The 14,105-nt window shown below is 42.5% G+C and overlaps 1 protein-coding gene across 1 annotated transcript; it reads left to right on the forward strand.

Moving 5' to 3' along the window:
• Window positions 1-9,986: 9,986 nt before the first annotated feature.
• LOC131920163 (mannose-binding protein A-like) lies at window positions 9,987-13,878 on the forward strand. Its single transcript, XM_059274566.1, has 4 exons — window positions 9,987-10,225; window positions 10,603-10,719; window positions 12,524-12,598; window positions 13,505-13,878. The coding sequence occupies exons 1-4, from the start codon at window positions 10,069-10,071 to the stop codon at window positions 13,876-13,878; spliced, it is 723 nt and encodes a 240-aa protein (XP_059130549.1). The 5' UTR covers window positions 9,987-10,068.
• The last annotated feature ends 227 nt before the right edge of the window (window positions 13,879-14,105 follow it).

Genomic DNA, 14,105 nt, shown 5'->3' on the forward strand with positions numbered 1-14,105 from the left:
CTTGTTCCTGATTTTAGTGGAATTGTTTTGTGTTTCTCTCAATTTAATTTGATGTTGGCTATAGGCTAGCTGTAAATTGCCTTTATTATGTTTAGGTATGTCTGTCTCTTGTATCCCTAATCTCTACAAGACTTTTATCATGAAGGAGTCTTGGATTTTGTCAAAGGCATTTTGGCATCTAATGAGATGATTATGTAGTGTTTTTCTTTTGTTTTTTTTTTTATATGGTGGATTACCTTGGCTGATTTTTGTATGTTGAATGTTGTATACATTTCTGGGATGAAGCTACTTGATTGTTGTGGATGATCTTTTTGATGAGTTCTTGAACTCCATTTTAAGTATTTTGTTGAGTATTTTTGCATCTATGTTCTTAAGGGAAAATGATCTGTAATTCTCTTTCTTGAATTTTTGTGTGGTTTGGATATCAGGATGACTGTGGCTTCATAAAAATGAATTTAGCAATGTTCCTTCTGTTTCTAGTTTGTGGAATAATTTGAGGAGGATTGGCATTAACTCTTCTTTGAAATTCTGGTAGAATTCTATGCTAAAACTAGTTGGTCCTGAGATTTTTTTTGTTGGGAGACTTAAAGATTGCTTCTATTTCCTTAGGGATTATAGGTCTATCAAATTGTTTATCTAATCTTGATTTAACTTTGGTCAGTGAGATCTAGCAAGAAAAATTATCCATTTCTTTTAAATTTTTTCAATTTTGTGGAATACATATTATTAAAATATGACCTAATAATTCTTTGATTTTCTTGGGATCTTTTGTCATGTTCCCCTTTCTTTTCTGATTTTATTAACTTGGACATTCTTTCTGTCTTTTAGTTAGTTTGGGTAAGACTTTGTCTATGTTGTTAATTTTTCTCAAAGAACTAACTCTTTGTTTTGTTGATTCTTTTTGTTGCCTTGTGTCTATTTTATTGATTTCAGCCCTCAGTTTGATTATTTTCTGCCATCTACTCATCTTGGGTGTGATTTCTTCTTTTTGTTCTGGTGCTTTTAAGTTGCTAGTATGAGATCTCTCCATTTCTTAGAAAACATTGGTACTTAGTGCTATGAACTTTCCTTTTAGCACCACTTTTATTATGTCTCATAAATTTGGTTATGCTATGCACTCATTATCATTGAATTCTAGGAAGTGTTTAATTTTTTTTCTCATTTCTGTCTTGACCTAGTAGTCATTCAGTAAAGAGTTGTTTAGTTTCCATGAGTTTGTAGGGTTTCTGTTATTGAAATCCAGCTTTAATTTGTGGTGATCTGATAGAATTCAGGGGGTTATTTTCATTTTCCTGTATCTTTTGAGACTTGCTTTGTCTCAATAGATGTAGTATGTGGTTGATTTTTGAGAATATTCTATGAGTTGCTGAGAAGGCATATTCTTTTGTATTTGGGTGAAATGTCCTGTAGATATCTGTTAGGTCTATTTGGTTCATAACATCTGTTAGCTCCAGTATCTCTCTGTTTAATTTGTGTCTGGATGACCTGTATGAGTCATGCAGTATGATGACCTGGTGAGAGTGGGATTTTGAAGTCTCCCAGTATCAGTGTGTGATGATGGATGTGTGATTTAAGGTTTAATAATGTTTCCTTTACAAACATAGGTTCCTTTGCATTCAGGGCATAGATATTCACAACTGAAAAGTCATCTTGATAAATCTTTGCTTTTATGAGTATGAAGTGTCTTTCCCTATCTCTTTTGATTAATTTTAGTCTATTTTTATTAGATATTAGAATAGCTACACCAGCTTGCTTCTTAGGTCCATTTGCTTGGAAACCTTTTTCCAACCTTTTACTCTGACGCAATGTCTATCTTTGATGTTGATGTGTGTTTCTTGTGTGTCCTGTTTTTACATATATTCTGTTAGTCTGCATCTTTTTACTGAGAATTGAGTCCATTGATATGGATAGATATCAATGATTGTTAAATCTTATTATTTTGCTTTTATTGTTTTTGCTGGTGGTGTCTCTTTGTGTGTTTCCCTTCTTCTGATTTTGTTGGTGTGAGATTATTTATTTCCTGTGTTTTTATGGGTGTAGTTAACCTCCAGGGACTGGAGTTTTCTTTCTAGTATTTTCTGTAGGGCTGGATTTGTAGATAGGTATTATTTAAATTTGACTTTATCATGGAATATCTTGTTTTCTTCATCTATAGTGACTGAAAGTTTTGCTGAGTGTATTAGTCTGGGCTGTTGTGCAATCTCTTATAGTCTTTAGGACATTTTTACACGATCTTCTGACTTTTAGAGTCTCCATTGAAAAATCAGGTATAATTCCAATAGTTACACCTTTATATGTTACTTGGCCCTTTTCTCTTGCAACTCTTAATATTCTTTCTTTGTTCTGTATGTTTAGTGTTTTGATTATTATGTGGTAAGACTTTCCTTTCTGGTTCCAATCTATTTGGTGTTCTGTAAGCTTCTTGTATCTTTAGAGGCATGTTCTTCTTTAGGTTGGGAATATTTTCTTCTATAATTTTGTTGAATATATTTTCTGGGCCTTTGATCTGGGATTCTTCTCCTTTTTCTATGCCTATTATTCTTAGGTTTAGTCTTTTCATAGTGCCCCAGATTTCCCGGATGTTTTGTGTCAGGAATTTTTTAGATTTAACATTTTCTTTGACTGTTATATCTATTTCTTCTATCATATCATCAGCGCCTGAGTTTCTCCCTTCCACCTCTTGTATTCTATTGGTGAGTAGTTCCTGTTCACTTTCCTAGATTTTCCATTTCCAGTATTCTTTGCTTGTGTTTTCTTTATTGCTTTTATTTCCATTTTCAGGTATTAAGCACTTATATTCATTTCCTTCAATTTTATGTTTTTTTTTTCTCTTGGCGTTCTTTAAGGGATTTATTCATTTCCTTCGTTTTTTCTTTGTATTTTCCTTAATTTCTTTAATGTATTCACTTCTTCCTGAAGGACCTCTATCATCCTTATAAACTTGGATTTAAGGTATTTTTCATGTGCTTCAGCTGTTTTGGAATATTCAGGGTTTGCTGTAGAAGGATAGCTAGGCTCTGATGGTGAGATATTGTCCTGGATGTTGATTGTTTTCTTATGTTAGTGTCTAGGTATCTGAGTTTTGTGTGATTATAGGTTTAGGTGCCAATTCCTGGGTTTTTCTTTGTTGGATGGCTTTGTTGCCTTCTGTTTCCTCTCTGGTCTTTTGGCCTGTGTGTCCGGTGCTTGATCAGGCAGTCTCTATCTGAGTTGGAGGCTGGACTTCCAGTGGCTGGTGTAGTTTCTTGTAGGCCTGAAGTTTCTTTGCCTGAGGTCAGGGCTAGACTTCTGGCAGCCTGAGTGGCTTCTGATCCAGCAGGGATTCTCAGCCTGAGTTGGGGGCTGGTATATGGTAACAAGGAGATGAGGGGGTTATTGGTGATAGTGTTTGGGGGATATCAGTAGAGTGGAGTAAATCTACTTGGCTTACGTGGAGTTCGGGTAGCTGGTGTGGCCTCTGATCCAGAAGGGAGTCTCTGCCTGAGTTGAGGGCTGAGATAGGGCAATGGGGAGGGGGTGGGGATTGGGGACATTGTTGGAATGGGGCATTGAGTGAGTGTGGAGGAGGTCCTTGGATGGGCAGCATGACCTGTATTTGGGCAAGGAATGTTTGCCAGAGTTGGGGGCTGGTTTTCTGGCAGGCAAAGCCTGTGGTTGGGCACAAGGAGTCTGTCCAAGGAAATGGAGAGAGTGGGGGATGGTCCATGGGTGACTGGCCTACCTGGTCTTCTGGCAAATATGGTCAGTTTTTTAAAAATTTAATTCTAATCATTTACACAAGAGAAAATAAACTCTAAAGATTTGATAAAACTCATCTTAAAAACTGTACTTCTTGATAGGTAAGATAGTGACTTTTATGTCTATTTCAATACTTTATGATTAAAAACATATCAGTTATTCTAACATTCCTTAGGCTAACTTAAATAATTTTAAATTGACTTCTAATATAAATTTTATATGATTTCCAAATTGCTATAAAGTCCATTGAACATAACATAAATTTGTATTGTCAATTGTACTTATATCAGTTTAATATTCCATTTCTTTCTTGACTTGTCTATTTATTATACTGTTTCTATAGTCATTGGTAATGTGTCAATTAGTCGATAAAAGAAGTCACCATTTCAGATGCTCACAACAGCACTCATTTTTCTTTCTTATACTGTTTTTTTTTTTTTCCATGTGTTGAGCTTTAAAAATATTGGTTGACCTTGTCTGGATTCAACTGCATAGGCTAGGCCCAGGATGTCTAGGTGAGTTTGCATTTATTCTGTTCATGCAATTACCCTGCTAGTAGTGGCCACCACCAACATATTCTTTCTAAGGCTGGGAAAGAAACATAATTGGCCTCCTATTATGAGCACCCTTGATGCTGCTACTTCCTTCCAACTTGGTAAGTCATAAAGCCAAGTCAAACACCAAAAGGGCTGAATGTTTACTTTTGGGGCTCAAGTAGACCTCTTTGTAATGTACTTTAGCAAAGAACATGGACATAAAATTCTATAATAAGAAAGAAACAAAAGTATGAAAATGAGAATTCAAATTACCGTTGTCATGTCTGCCAACTATTTATTTACATAAACAATTTATATTTTAATTAGTATTTCTTATTTTTTCATTGATATAGTCATTTTTCCTTTTTCTCTCCTTTGTTTTGAGTCTTAGTATGTAACCAAGGCAGGCTGGAAACTCTCTATATAGGCCAGGATGGCCTCCTATCTCAGTCTCCTAAGCACAATGGTCTCGAGCATGTGCTACTACACCAGGCCAGACCAAGATCTTCTTCTTACTGTTTCTTTGCTCATGATACTCTTCTCTCTCCCACTTCAACCACCTTGTTCTGAGTCTGTAGTGTATTTAGAGTGGGGTTTTATGTAAACCTTTAAGTTTTAAACCGTCACTTTTGGGAGCAATCTCACTTGCTGTATTCAGTAAATGCCAGTTGCTTTCTCAGCCTATGGGCCCAGAAGTTGTACCAACAGTAAAAAAAAAAAAAAACAAACCACACAGCCCTGAAAGGTGTCTTCTTAACAATGGAGGCCCTTCTAGATACCTGGCAGGCTCCTTCTAATAGGATTAGAGAGGGGACATGGTGATGTCTTGAGTAAACATGGACTGATGGCCCTTGAGTAGCCAAAATACCAACCATAGAGTCATGGGAAGTAACCTGGGCCCACTCTGTTCTGGGGAAAACAAACCTCTCAGGTTGTTTGGTAAGATAAAAGATTTCAATGAGTGTCTGTGAACTTGGAAAAAAGTAAGGCATGAAAGGTTATGTCAGGGGCTCAGGCCACCTGATCAGCCTCTGACTGCAAGCACTGGATACTCTAGAAACCCAAGCTTAAGGAGCCTCGGCCTAGTCTGTTAGCTGCCAAGCTTTTTTCCTTACTGGGTCCTTCTTAGGTGCCCAGGCCTGGGTTATACTCTGGGGACAACAAGTGAACTGTATGTAATTCCTGCCCAAAAGAAGTATCAACACTGGTGAAGTGAGCCCAGATGTCAGCTCTGCAAGTGAAGCCACAAGGGCTGATCCAAAGACATGCTGCTGAGGGTTCATCTGTTTCACAGATCTTTCTTGAGCATTGACAGTTAGGGGGCACTTTGTCAGGTAAGCAGGTTACCAATAAGCTGGCTGGGGTCCTCTTATTCCACCTGGGTGGGAACTGTGGGCAGACAGGATAAAGCCCTTTCAGTGCTGACAATTCTCAGTCCTTAGTACTTAAGAACTAGCATATAGATTGGCAGACTAGAGCCTTATGACTCCAAACCCTGAAGGGCAGGAGCCTGTTACTATAGGCTGTAGAAGCAAGAGACTTAGTGGGCACTTAGATGGGAGGCTTATTGATCTGGGTTTTAACCATCAGGGCCCCAGCACTTACCGGCTATTGTCAATTCATGGCTTCTAGCAGCATTGAGTGGCTACAGCAGGTAGCAGCAGGCAGCAGTAGGTTGGATCTTTTCATATTACAGTGCTCATACAGGCCCTATAACAACATACAGGCCTAGTACATCAGGACCCTGAGCCCTTGACAGCAGCTGGTGTTACAGTTCTTAGATCTAGAGTGTCTGAGACCCTTGGCCATGAAGGCTTAGTCATTCATTGATACCCTCCCAATGACCAGGGCCTCCAGCTGCTCATCTGCAGCTCTTCCCAGACCTGGTTGTCTCTGCTCCCAGTCCTCTCTGCCCTAGCCCCTCTCTGGATGGCTTCTGTTGCCTGTCATCACTCTTGCTGCTAGCACAGCGTTGCTGCCAATGTTGGCAGCTGCTGCTTCCTTCATCCTCATCCTCACCTTCAGCTTTTGTGTTCCCAGCTCAGCACACTGTAGTAATGCATGACAAAAATGAAGAGTAGGCAAGAAAAGAACATTGGATTAAAGCCTTTATTGGGGAAGCAATGAAGGAGAGTGCTTTCCAGTTGGTTCCCACATCGGGCTTAAATGGTCAAAATGGTGTGTTTGTACCAACACAGCAGTTCTTTTTTTTAAAAAAAATATTTGCCGGGCGGTGGTGGCGCACACCTTTAATCCCAGCACTCGGGAGGCAGAGCCAAGCGGATCTCTGTGAGTTCGAGGCCAGCCTGGTCTCTAAAGCGAGTTCCAGGAAAAGGCGCAAAGCTACACAGAGAAACCCTGTCTCGAAAAACCAAATAAATAAATAAATAAATAAATAAATAAATAAATAAAAATATTTATTTATTTTATGTATATGAGTGACCTGTCTTCATGCATAACAGAAGAGGGCATCAGATCTCATTACAGATGGTTGGGACCTACTATGTAGTTGCTGGGAATTGAACTCAGGACCCGTGGAAGAGCAGCCAGTGCTCTTAACCACTGAGCCATCTCTCCAGACCACAACAACAGTTCTTCACATATATGAAGCATGTGGTTTGCAGCAATCAGCACAATCCCTCATACAGATAAGGGGTTACATTTATTCCAACACAATGGTCCTTAATATAAATGAAAGACTATTTGCATTAGCACAGGCCTTCTCCTGGGTCATCATGGAAAGGGGTCCCCATCTAGCCTGAGTAGAATTGGTTATAGGGTATCACCAAGACTTATAGCAAAAAGGGCCACTGTAAGCTATTTGAAGCAGCCGTAGACCATGCCTTGAGAGCCAGAGCTGTGGTTCAGCAGCAGTCAGCTGTGGTTGCAATGTCACTTGCCCAAGTATAGTGTTCAAAGAAGCTGGTGTCATGGAAGTTCTTCTGGGCATTTGTCTTATAGTCCTTGGCTCAGGGAACAACCTCAGGAGGGGAAGGTCTGCCAAGTAGGGAATCAAGTCATCCTACTCCCCAATGTCTTAGCTTATTTAAAATAAAAACGAACATTAAAGGTGGTGCTTATAACCTTAACACCATCTACAGTGCTGTAACAATGTTTGCCTTCTGCCCCATGCCTCAGGGAGAGGTTGGTCCTTCCTTCTGAGGAACACAGCATCCAGAGAACGAAACTCCAATTCATTCATGATCATTTAAGAGGCACTGGGCAGGCAGAGAGAAGATGATCTCAGAGAGTTCAAGGCAAGCCTGATCTGCACAGTAAACTCCAGTATAGCCAGGACTATATAGAGACCTTGTCTCAAAAACAAATAAGCAAACAAACAAATAGCAATAACAACAACAACAGAGATATGGGGTGGTCAATAAATAGGCAACCGAAAAAACAATTTCACATATGGACAAATAATAGGCATACAATTAAATCGGAGAATAAAAATTTATCAACATAGAAGCTACTTAAAATTGAGTGGTTAGGAAAACCCCTTATCCTGAGCTATCTCAGCTGAAATCCAAATAGCAACCAACACTTAAAGATAGAAGGAATGCCTGGGCAGAGTGGACAGCTGTGTTGCTGGCCACATTCAGCTTTGGCTTCGTTATCTACACACATTTCTTCTCATGTGGTTGGAGAGATGGCTTACTTGCTGCTCCTGCAGAGGACTTAGGTCTGGTTTCTAGTGCCCATGCAGTAGCTCACAATTGTCTGTAACTCCACTTTCAAGTTATCTGACGCCCTCTCCTGGCCTCCCCAGGACCAGTCATGCACAGGTGCATACACATACATGCAGGCAAAGAATCCATACTTTGTAAAAGTAAAAATAAATCTTTAAAAACCTTATTCCTTTCCTCTTGTGCCTAGGTCTGGAACATGCCTGAAGGAGACATTTAATACATGTTCTGAATGAAGCAGGAGAAGGGAGGTGACTCAGGACCTCATCTAGTCCTACAATAACTGAAGAATAAACAGAGGGGTAAACTAGTCACAGCAACTGACAAGAGTTTGGGCTCCTGTGCATACCCATCCATACCTGTGTGCACCTGACTGAGAATGTTTGTCTAGTATGTTTATGAGTGTTTCTTACGGAAAGAATATCTTGATGAATCCATGTCAAGAGCCCATGGTTCTAGAGGATCAGAGTGTCTCAGCTGTATGGATGGAGATCTGGGAGGGAGCACAGTGGTAGGAAGATTTTAGAGTATTAAGACAGATAGCTACACAGCACTGAACTGAGATACTAGCAGCAGCAGCTCTGGACAGCTAACCAGTTACAACATCTCCAAGGATAGTTGCTCATTAATCTGGGGTTGAAGGCTAGTCCAGCTTAGTCCCTGGTCACCAAGCTAACAGGCCTTAGCACTGAGGAGGCAGCTTCCAGAAGTTGGACTGGAGAGTAAGTTTCCCTTCTGCTACCCCTTCGCTCTAAAGAAACCGCTGGTAAGTCATTTCAGGATGAAGGTGGTGTGGCCCTGGGTTTGGAGTCTGGCCTCTCAGCTTGAACCTTGTAAGGTCCAGACAAGAGTCTAGTGGGGTCAACAGGCCCATATCTCTCTCTGGTCTGGGCTCTCTGTGCCCTTCCTAGATCTCCATGACCATATGCAAACTAAAGGACAATCCTTTCCTAAAGGAACAATAGAAGAGAAAAGAGGGGTGGTGGCACCATGTGTACAACCCACGTGTAAAATCCACATGTGACCACAGGGGGTCTCCAGTGTGATTAAAGGACTTTTAAAAATAAGTACAAAATCTAGAAAGGGGAAAGATGGAGGAGGATGTGATCATGGGAGATGTCTTCACACTGGTCACCTCTTGCTGTGTATTGGAAAATGCAAAAGTTGAGGGAAGCGACAGAGCAGGTTAAGCAAGGGCAGGTGCCATAGTTGTTCAGCCAGGACACTGGGATTAGAGGCTGGGACAAAACAGAGGAACAGCCCTGAGAGGCCAGTGGCTCAGAGCAGGACCTGGACAGCACAGAGAGTTCTGCTGGGAGAATCACGTCGGGGCACTCTCCAGGCCTGTGTGAGTAGGCATTGTAGGAGCCTGAGCTTCCCCTAGCAGAAATGGCCTTCTGGTGGGATCTCAAGCAAGTCAAGTCTCCTGTGTAAGGGATCCATGACTGGAGAAGGCTCCAGTTTGAGCGTGGTCCATCTCCAGCAAATGCTTGTCACAAAACAGAGACTTTGTACATGATGCCAATGAGATGTTGGGAAAATAACCACACATTTGAGAGTGGGTGAGGTCTAAGCATGTAAAGTAGGCATTTTTAATTTAAATATAAATGACATCTGGCTGAGAAACAGACATTCTGGGCCCTTAGGTACCTTCTCTGCAGTCTAGTTTGAGGACCATAGGGAAGGGGAAAAGTGGGGGACTGGGCTTCCTGTGAAATAGAAGGGGAGACAAGAAACATAGATCTGGGGTCTCTTGGGTGCTGGGCATTCTTCATTTCTGCCAGCCCACCACAAGCATGGCTGGTTTATAACTTTTGATCTATAGAGCCTCAGGGTGAAGTGTGCCTCTCCTCAACACAGGGACTCTGGCCTATTGGGAGAACAAGCCCCCTTCCTCTTGCATCTTTCTTGGTTTTAATCCTGACCTGACTTATACTTTTGCTTCAGTAGCCTCAGGTGTGATCTACCTTCAGTAGATCAGAGCCAGAGGATATGATATATCTTATATCTGCTGTCCTCAGCCCAGGGTGCAGGGTGCCATAACTACGAACAAGCGCCGTGAACCAAATGTTCATCTCATTGACTTTCTCCCCTCTCAGGTAAGGATCATGCTCCAGCTTCCATCGCTCCCTGTCCTTCTCCTGTGTGTGGTGGTCATGGCCTCATCAAAGTCACAAACCTGTGAGGATGCCCAGAAGTCTTGCTCTGTAATAGCCTGTGGCAGAGATGGGAGAGATGGACCCAAAGGGGAGAAGGGAGAACCAGGTATGAAACATTGTACACCGGCTTTCTACACTTTTACTTCCTGTGGGGGCTTGTTCTGTGTCCCCAGGGATGAAGCTCAGAGACTTGGGGAGACTTGGCTTTTATTGTGACAAGTGTTCTTCTCTTTATAATGATCTCTTTACAGTATGACTGACTCCCAATCAACAGTTTAAAAGTTCTCTTGAGTCTCACACTTTCATATGTGAGTCTGTGAGGAGGCGTTGTCTTCCTGGGAGGCAGGAGGATCTGTCTACTCTGAGTAACCAATAACTAGCTCTCTGTCCATTTCCTGGAGTTGATATGAATCAAGCGTCGAACATCTGAGGAAAGAGAATGAGTAACAGTCACCAGGTCATGCTACCTTTATCTCCCAACAGGTCAAGGGCTCAGGGGCTTGCAGGGCCCTCCAGGGAAAGTGGGGCCTCCAGGAAATGTAGGAGCTCCTGGAATTTCAGGACCAAAAGGCCAAAAAGGGGATCCTGGACACAGTGCAGGTAGGAGAATACTCCAGCGTGACTAGCTTGGTAGGGGTCTAGGAGCAGAAGGTGATGTGGGAGGTGCTTCTGTTCCTGATGCCTCACCAGGAGATGCTCAATGCTGCTTCCTCATTCAGTGTCGCTTGGGTCCTGCAGAAATTCTCATTGGTACCAAGTACCCTCCAGGGTCATTCCTTCATCACTTCTCCTTGGGACATTGGGTTAGCTTTTTCTCAGATGAAAGTCCGATGTGTTCTGTAGGCTATGTGGGAGGAAATGTGCCCCTCCCCCATGTCTACTGTCAGAAGAGTTGCATGGAAGTGGTCTGTCTCATTGATCCCCTGAGTAATTGGGAATGCCACAGCAACTGCTTCAGAGTCAACCAGAGCAATTTGGTAAAGACAAAAAAAACTGACAGCCCTCTGTTAATATTTGTCCATCAGTCTGTCACAAGAATTAAACATATTAAAGAGTTTACCTGAAGGCTAGGGAGATGCCACAGTTGGTAAAATGCTGGATGCACAAGCATGAGAACATAAATTCAGCCCCCAGCACCCACATTAAAAACAAAACAACAAAATAACTCACTCATCGTGGCACACATTGGTAATCCCAGTGCTGGGGAGGCAGAGATAGATGCATCCCTGGGGCTTTCTGACCAGGTAGTCTAGCCTACTCGGCATACTACAGACCAACTAGAGAGCTTGTCTCCAAGAAAGATGGCTCCTGAGGAACGACACCCTGGGTTGATCTCTGGCCTCTACAAATATACATATACATACCAACACACACGTGCATCTACACATGAACACATACATATAAACAACAGAGAGAGAATTTATCAGTAGTGAGAAGTGAGAAAGAATCACAAAAAAAATCACAGACTAATGACCGCTTTTTAGAAATTAGTATCTTACAACTAATTTAAAAAATACACTCCATTTAAAAAAAAGGAGGAAGCTGGGCAGTGGTGGCTCACGCCTTTAATCCCAGCACTCGGGAGGCAGAGGCAGGTGGATCTCTGTGAGTTCGAGGCCAGCCTGGTCTACAGAGTGAGTTCCAGGACTTGCACCAAAACTACACAGAGAAACCCTGTCTCAAAAAACAAACAAACAAACAAACAAAAAAACAAAAAAAAACAACAAAAAAAGAGAGAGTAGAGCTACATTAACAGGTCATTAGGGCAACTAACTTACACCTGGAAAAGCAGCAATACTGTTTTTTCTTTAGCTTTCATAAGCTTACTTTTTAGTGAGCCTTAGCATTTGTGTACATACACACATATTCATGTGTGTGCAAGTACACGTGAGAAGTATACGTGTGTGTGTGTGTGTGTGTGTGTGTGTGTGTAATCCAGAGCTCAAATTCAGGTATTGTTCTTAAGATAGAATTCTTCCTTTCTGTTTCTTTTCTTCTTTCTCTTTCTCTTTCTCTCTCTCTCTCTCTCTCTCTCTCTCTCTCTCTCTCTCTCTCCTCTCTCTCTCTCTTTCTCTTTTTCTCTCTCTCATTTTTATTTTTATTTTTATTTTTTTTGAGGCAAGGTCTTCTCACAGGCCTGGAACCTAACAAGTAGGCTAGGCTAGCTGCACAGCAAGCCCCAGAGATCCACCTCTCTGTACCTGCCTGTGCTCATCCAGCACTGGGATTACATGTCTAGCTCTTATGTAGGTTCTGGGAATCAAATAGGTCCTTGTATTTCCATGGCAGTCACTTTGCCTGCTGAGTTTTCTTTCCAGGCTGTGAGCTTTTAAGACCCCACCAGTGTCTTAGTTTCCAGGTTACAGTCTCGTCACTAAGTAACCTTTTCCTGATGTTCTTGTAGCCATTGAAGCAAAGCTGCTGAATTTGGAGGCAGAGATGAGGACCCTGAAATCAGAACTGGAGCACACCAAGAAGTGTAAGTTTTCCCTCATCCCCCCAGTGTTCTCACACTCAAGTTTTCCTACAGAGGGATCTAGAGTTGGGGAGGAGAGTGACAGATGTCATACTTCTGAACACTTACTTTACCACAGGTCTGTGCAGGCATGGCTCTTTCTTGTAATATTCCATTCAATTTCTTTACCAACTCTGGTTATGGCATTATACTTGTCTTGGGACCGGGGAGATTGCTCAGTGGGTAGAAGCACGTGCCACACAAGCCTGGTGATTTGAATTCAATCCCCAAAACCTGGTGTGGGAGAAGAGAACCAACTCCCAAAGGTTGTCCTTTGACCTTCATATGAGCACTGTGGCATGCACACACACACACACACACACACACACACACACACACACGAGAGAGAGAGAGAGAGAGAGAGAGAGAGAGAGAGAGAGAGAGAGAGAGAGAGAGAGAGAGAATACTATTTTTAAAAGCTATTATACTTCAGGAAGTATAACAACTCACTCCATATCATACAGCTCACAGACAGCAGCAAGGAAGGGCAGGGTGGATGTCTGTTTTCTCCAACATCTTTGCAGTTTGCTCCCCAACCACTGTTTTTACTTGGTAGTTATACCTTTCTCTTATTCTGGTGCCCAAATGGGGTGGTGGAGCCCACATGTGCCACCCTGTGTTCACCTGTGCTGCTGCAGGCTTTGACGTTGGTGTCAACGGTGGGCTGTCCCAGGAGGGTCGGGCTGTTATAGAGCGTTGTGGACTCCTTCCCTGGCTCTGTAGCTGTTCCTGGTCAACCTTCTTCTTAGGTTCTGGCCTAGTGTCATTGGACCTGAGACTTCTTTTTTGAGTCCTGAATTCTCAGAGGACCTTTTCAACAGGTCCTGCCTGGGCCCCACACTGAGTAAGCCTCATCTACTCTGATTTCAGTGCTCGCCTTCTCAATGGGCAAAAAGTCTGGGAAGAAGCTCTTCGTGACCAACCGTGAAACTATGCCCTTTTCCAAAGTGAAGGCTCTGTGTGCCGGGTTCCGAGGCACTGTGGCTATTCCCAGGAATGCTGAGGAGAACAAGGCCATCCAAGAAGTGGCCAAAGGCAACGCCTACATAGGCATCACAGACGAGGTGACTGAAGGCCAATTCATGTACGTGACAGGGGGGAAACTCACCTACAGCAACTGGAAACAGAATGAGCCCAATGACTACGGCTCGGGGGAGGACTGTGTCATTATGTTAGAGAGTGGCATCTGGAATGATGTTTCCTGCCAGTCTTCCTTCATCGCTGTCTGTGAGCTCCCGGCCTGAGGAAGCTAGTGCCTCCTGCTTCTCCAGCTCCTCTCTGAACTCTCAGTTGCTTCCAAAGAAAATTCAGTACTGGTTTCTCAAGCTTAGTGTTAGCTGATTCTTTTGAGGAGAGTGAATGTATTTGGCTGTGACATGAGGACATAAGGAGGCACCAGTGTCTGGGCAAGCACAGGGCAAAGGTCACACCTGTTTTGCTAGGGGCACAGCATTGACTCAGAGTCAACTGC

The sequence above is a fragment of the Peromyscus eremicus genome, chromosome 9 (genome assembly GCF_949786415.1).
Source record: "Peromyscus eremicus chromosome 9, PerEre_H2_v1, whole genome shotgun sequence".
NCBI classification, from domain to species: domain Eukaryota; kingdom Metazoa; phylum Chordata; class Mammalia; order Rodentia; family Cricetidae; genus Peromyscus; species Peromyscus eremicus.

What these genes read in the sequence shown, in the direction of transcription:
- LOC131920163 (XM_059274566.1), top strand. Translation starts at nt 10,069, where the DNA reads ATGCTCCAGCTTCCATCGCTCCCTGTCCTTCTCCTGTGTGTGGTGGTC. An exon ending in GGATCCTGGACACAGTGCAG is followed by an intron (nt 10,720 to 12,523) that starts GTAGGAGAATAC and finishes ATGTTCTTGTAG; the next exon opens with CCATTGAAGCAAAGCTGCTG. An exon ending in ACTGGAGCACACCAAGAAGT is followed by an intron (nt 12,599 to 13,504) that starts GTAAGTTTTCCC and finishes CTCTGATTTCAG; the next exon opens with TGCTCGCCTTCTCAATGGGC.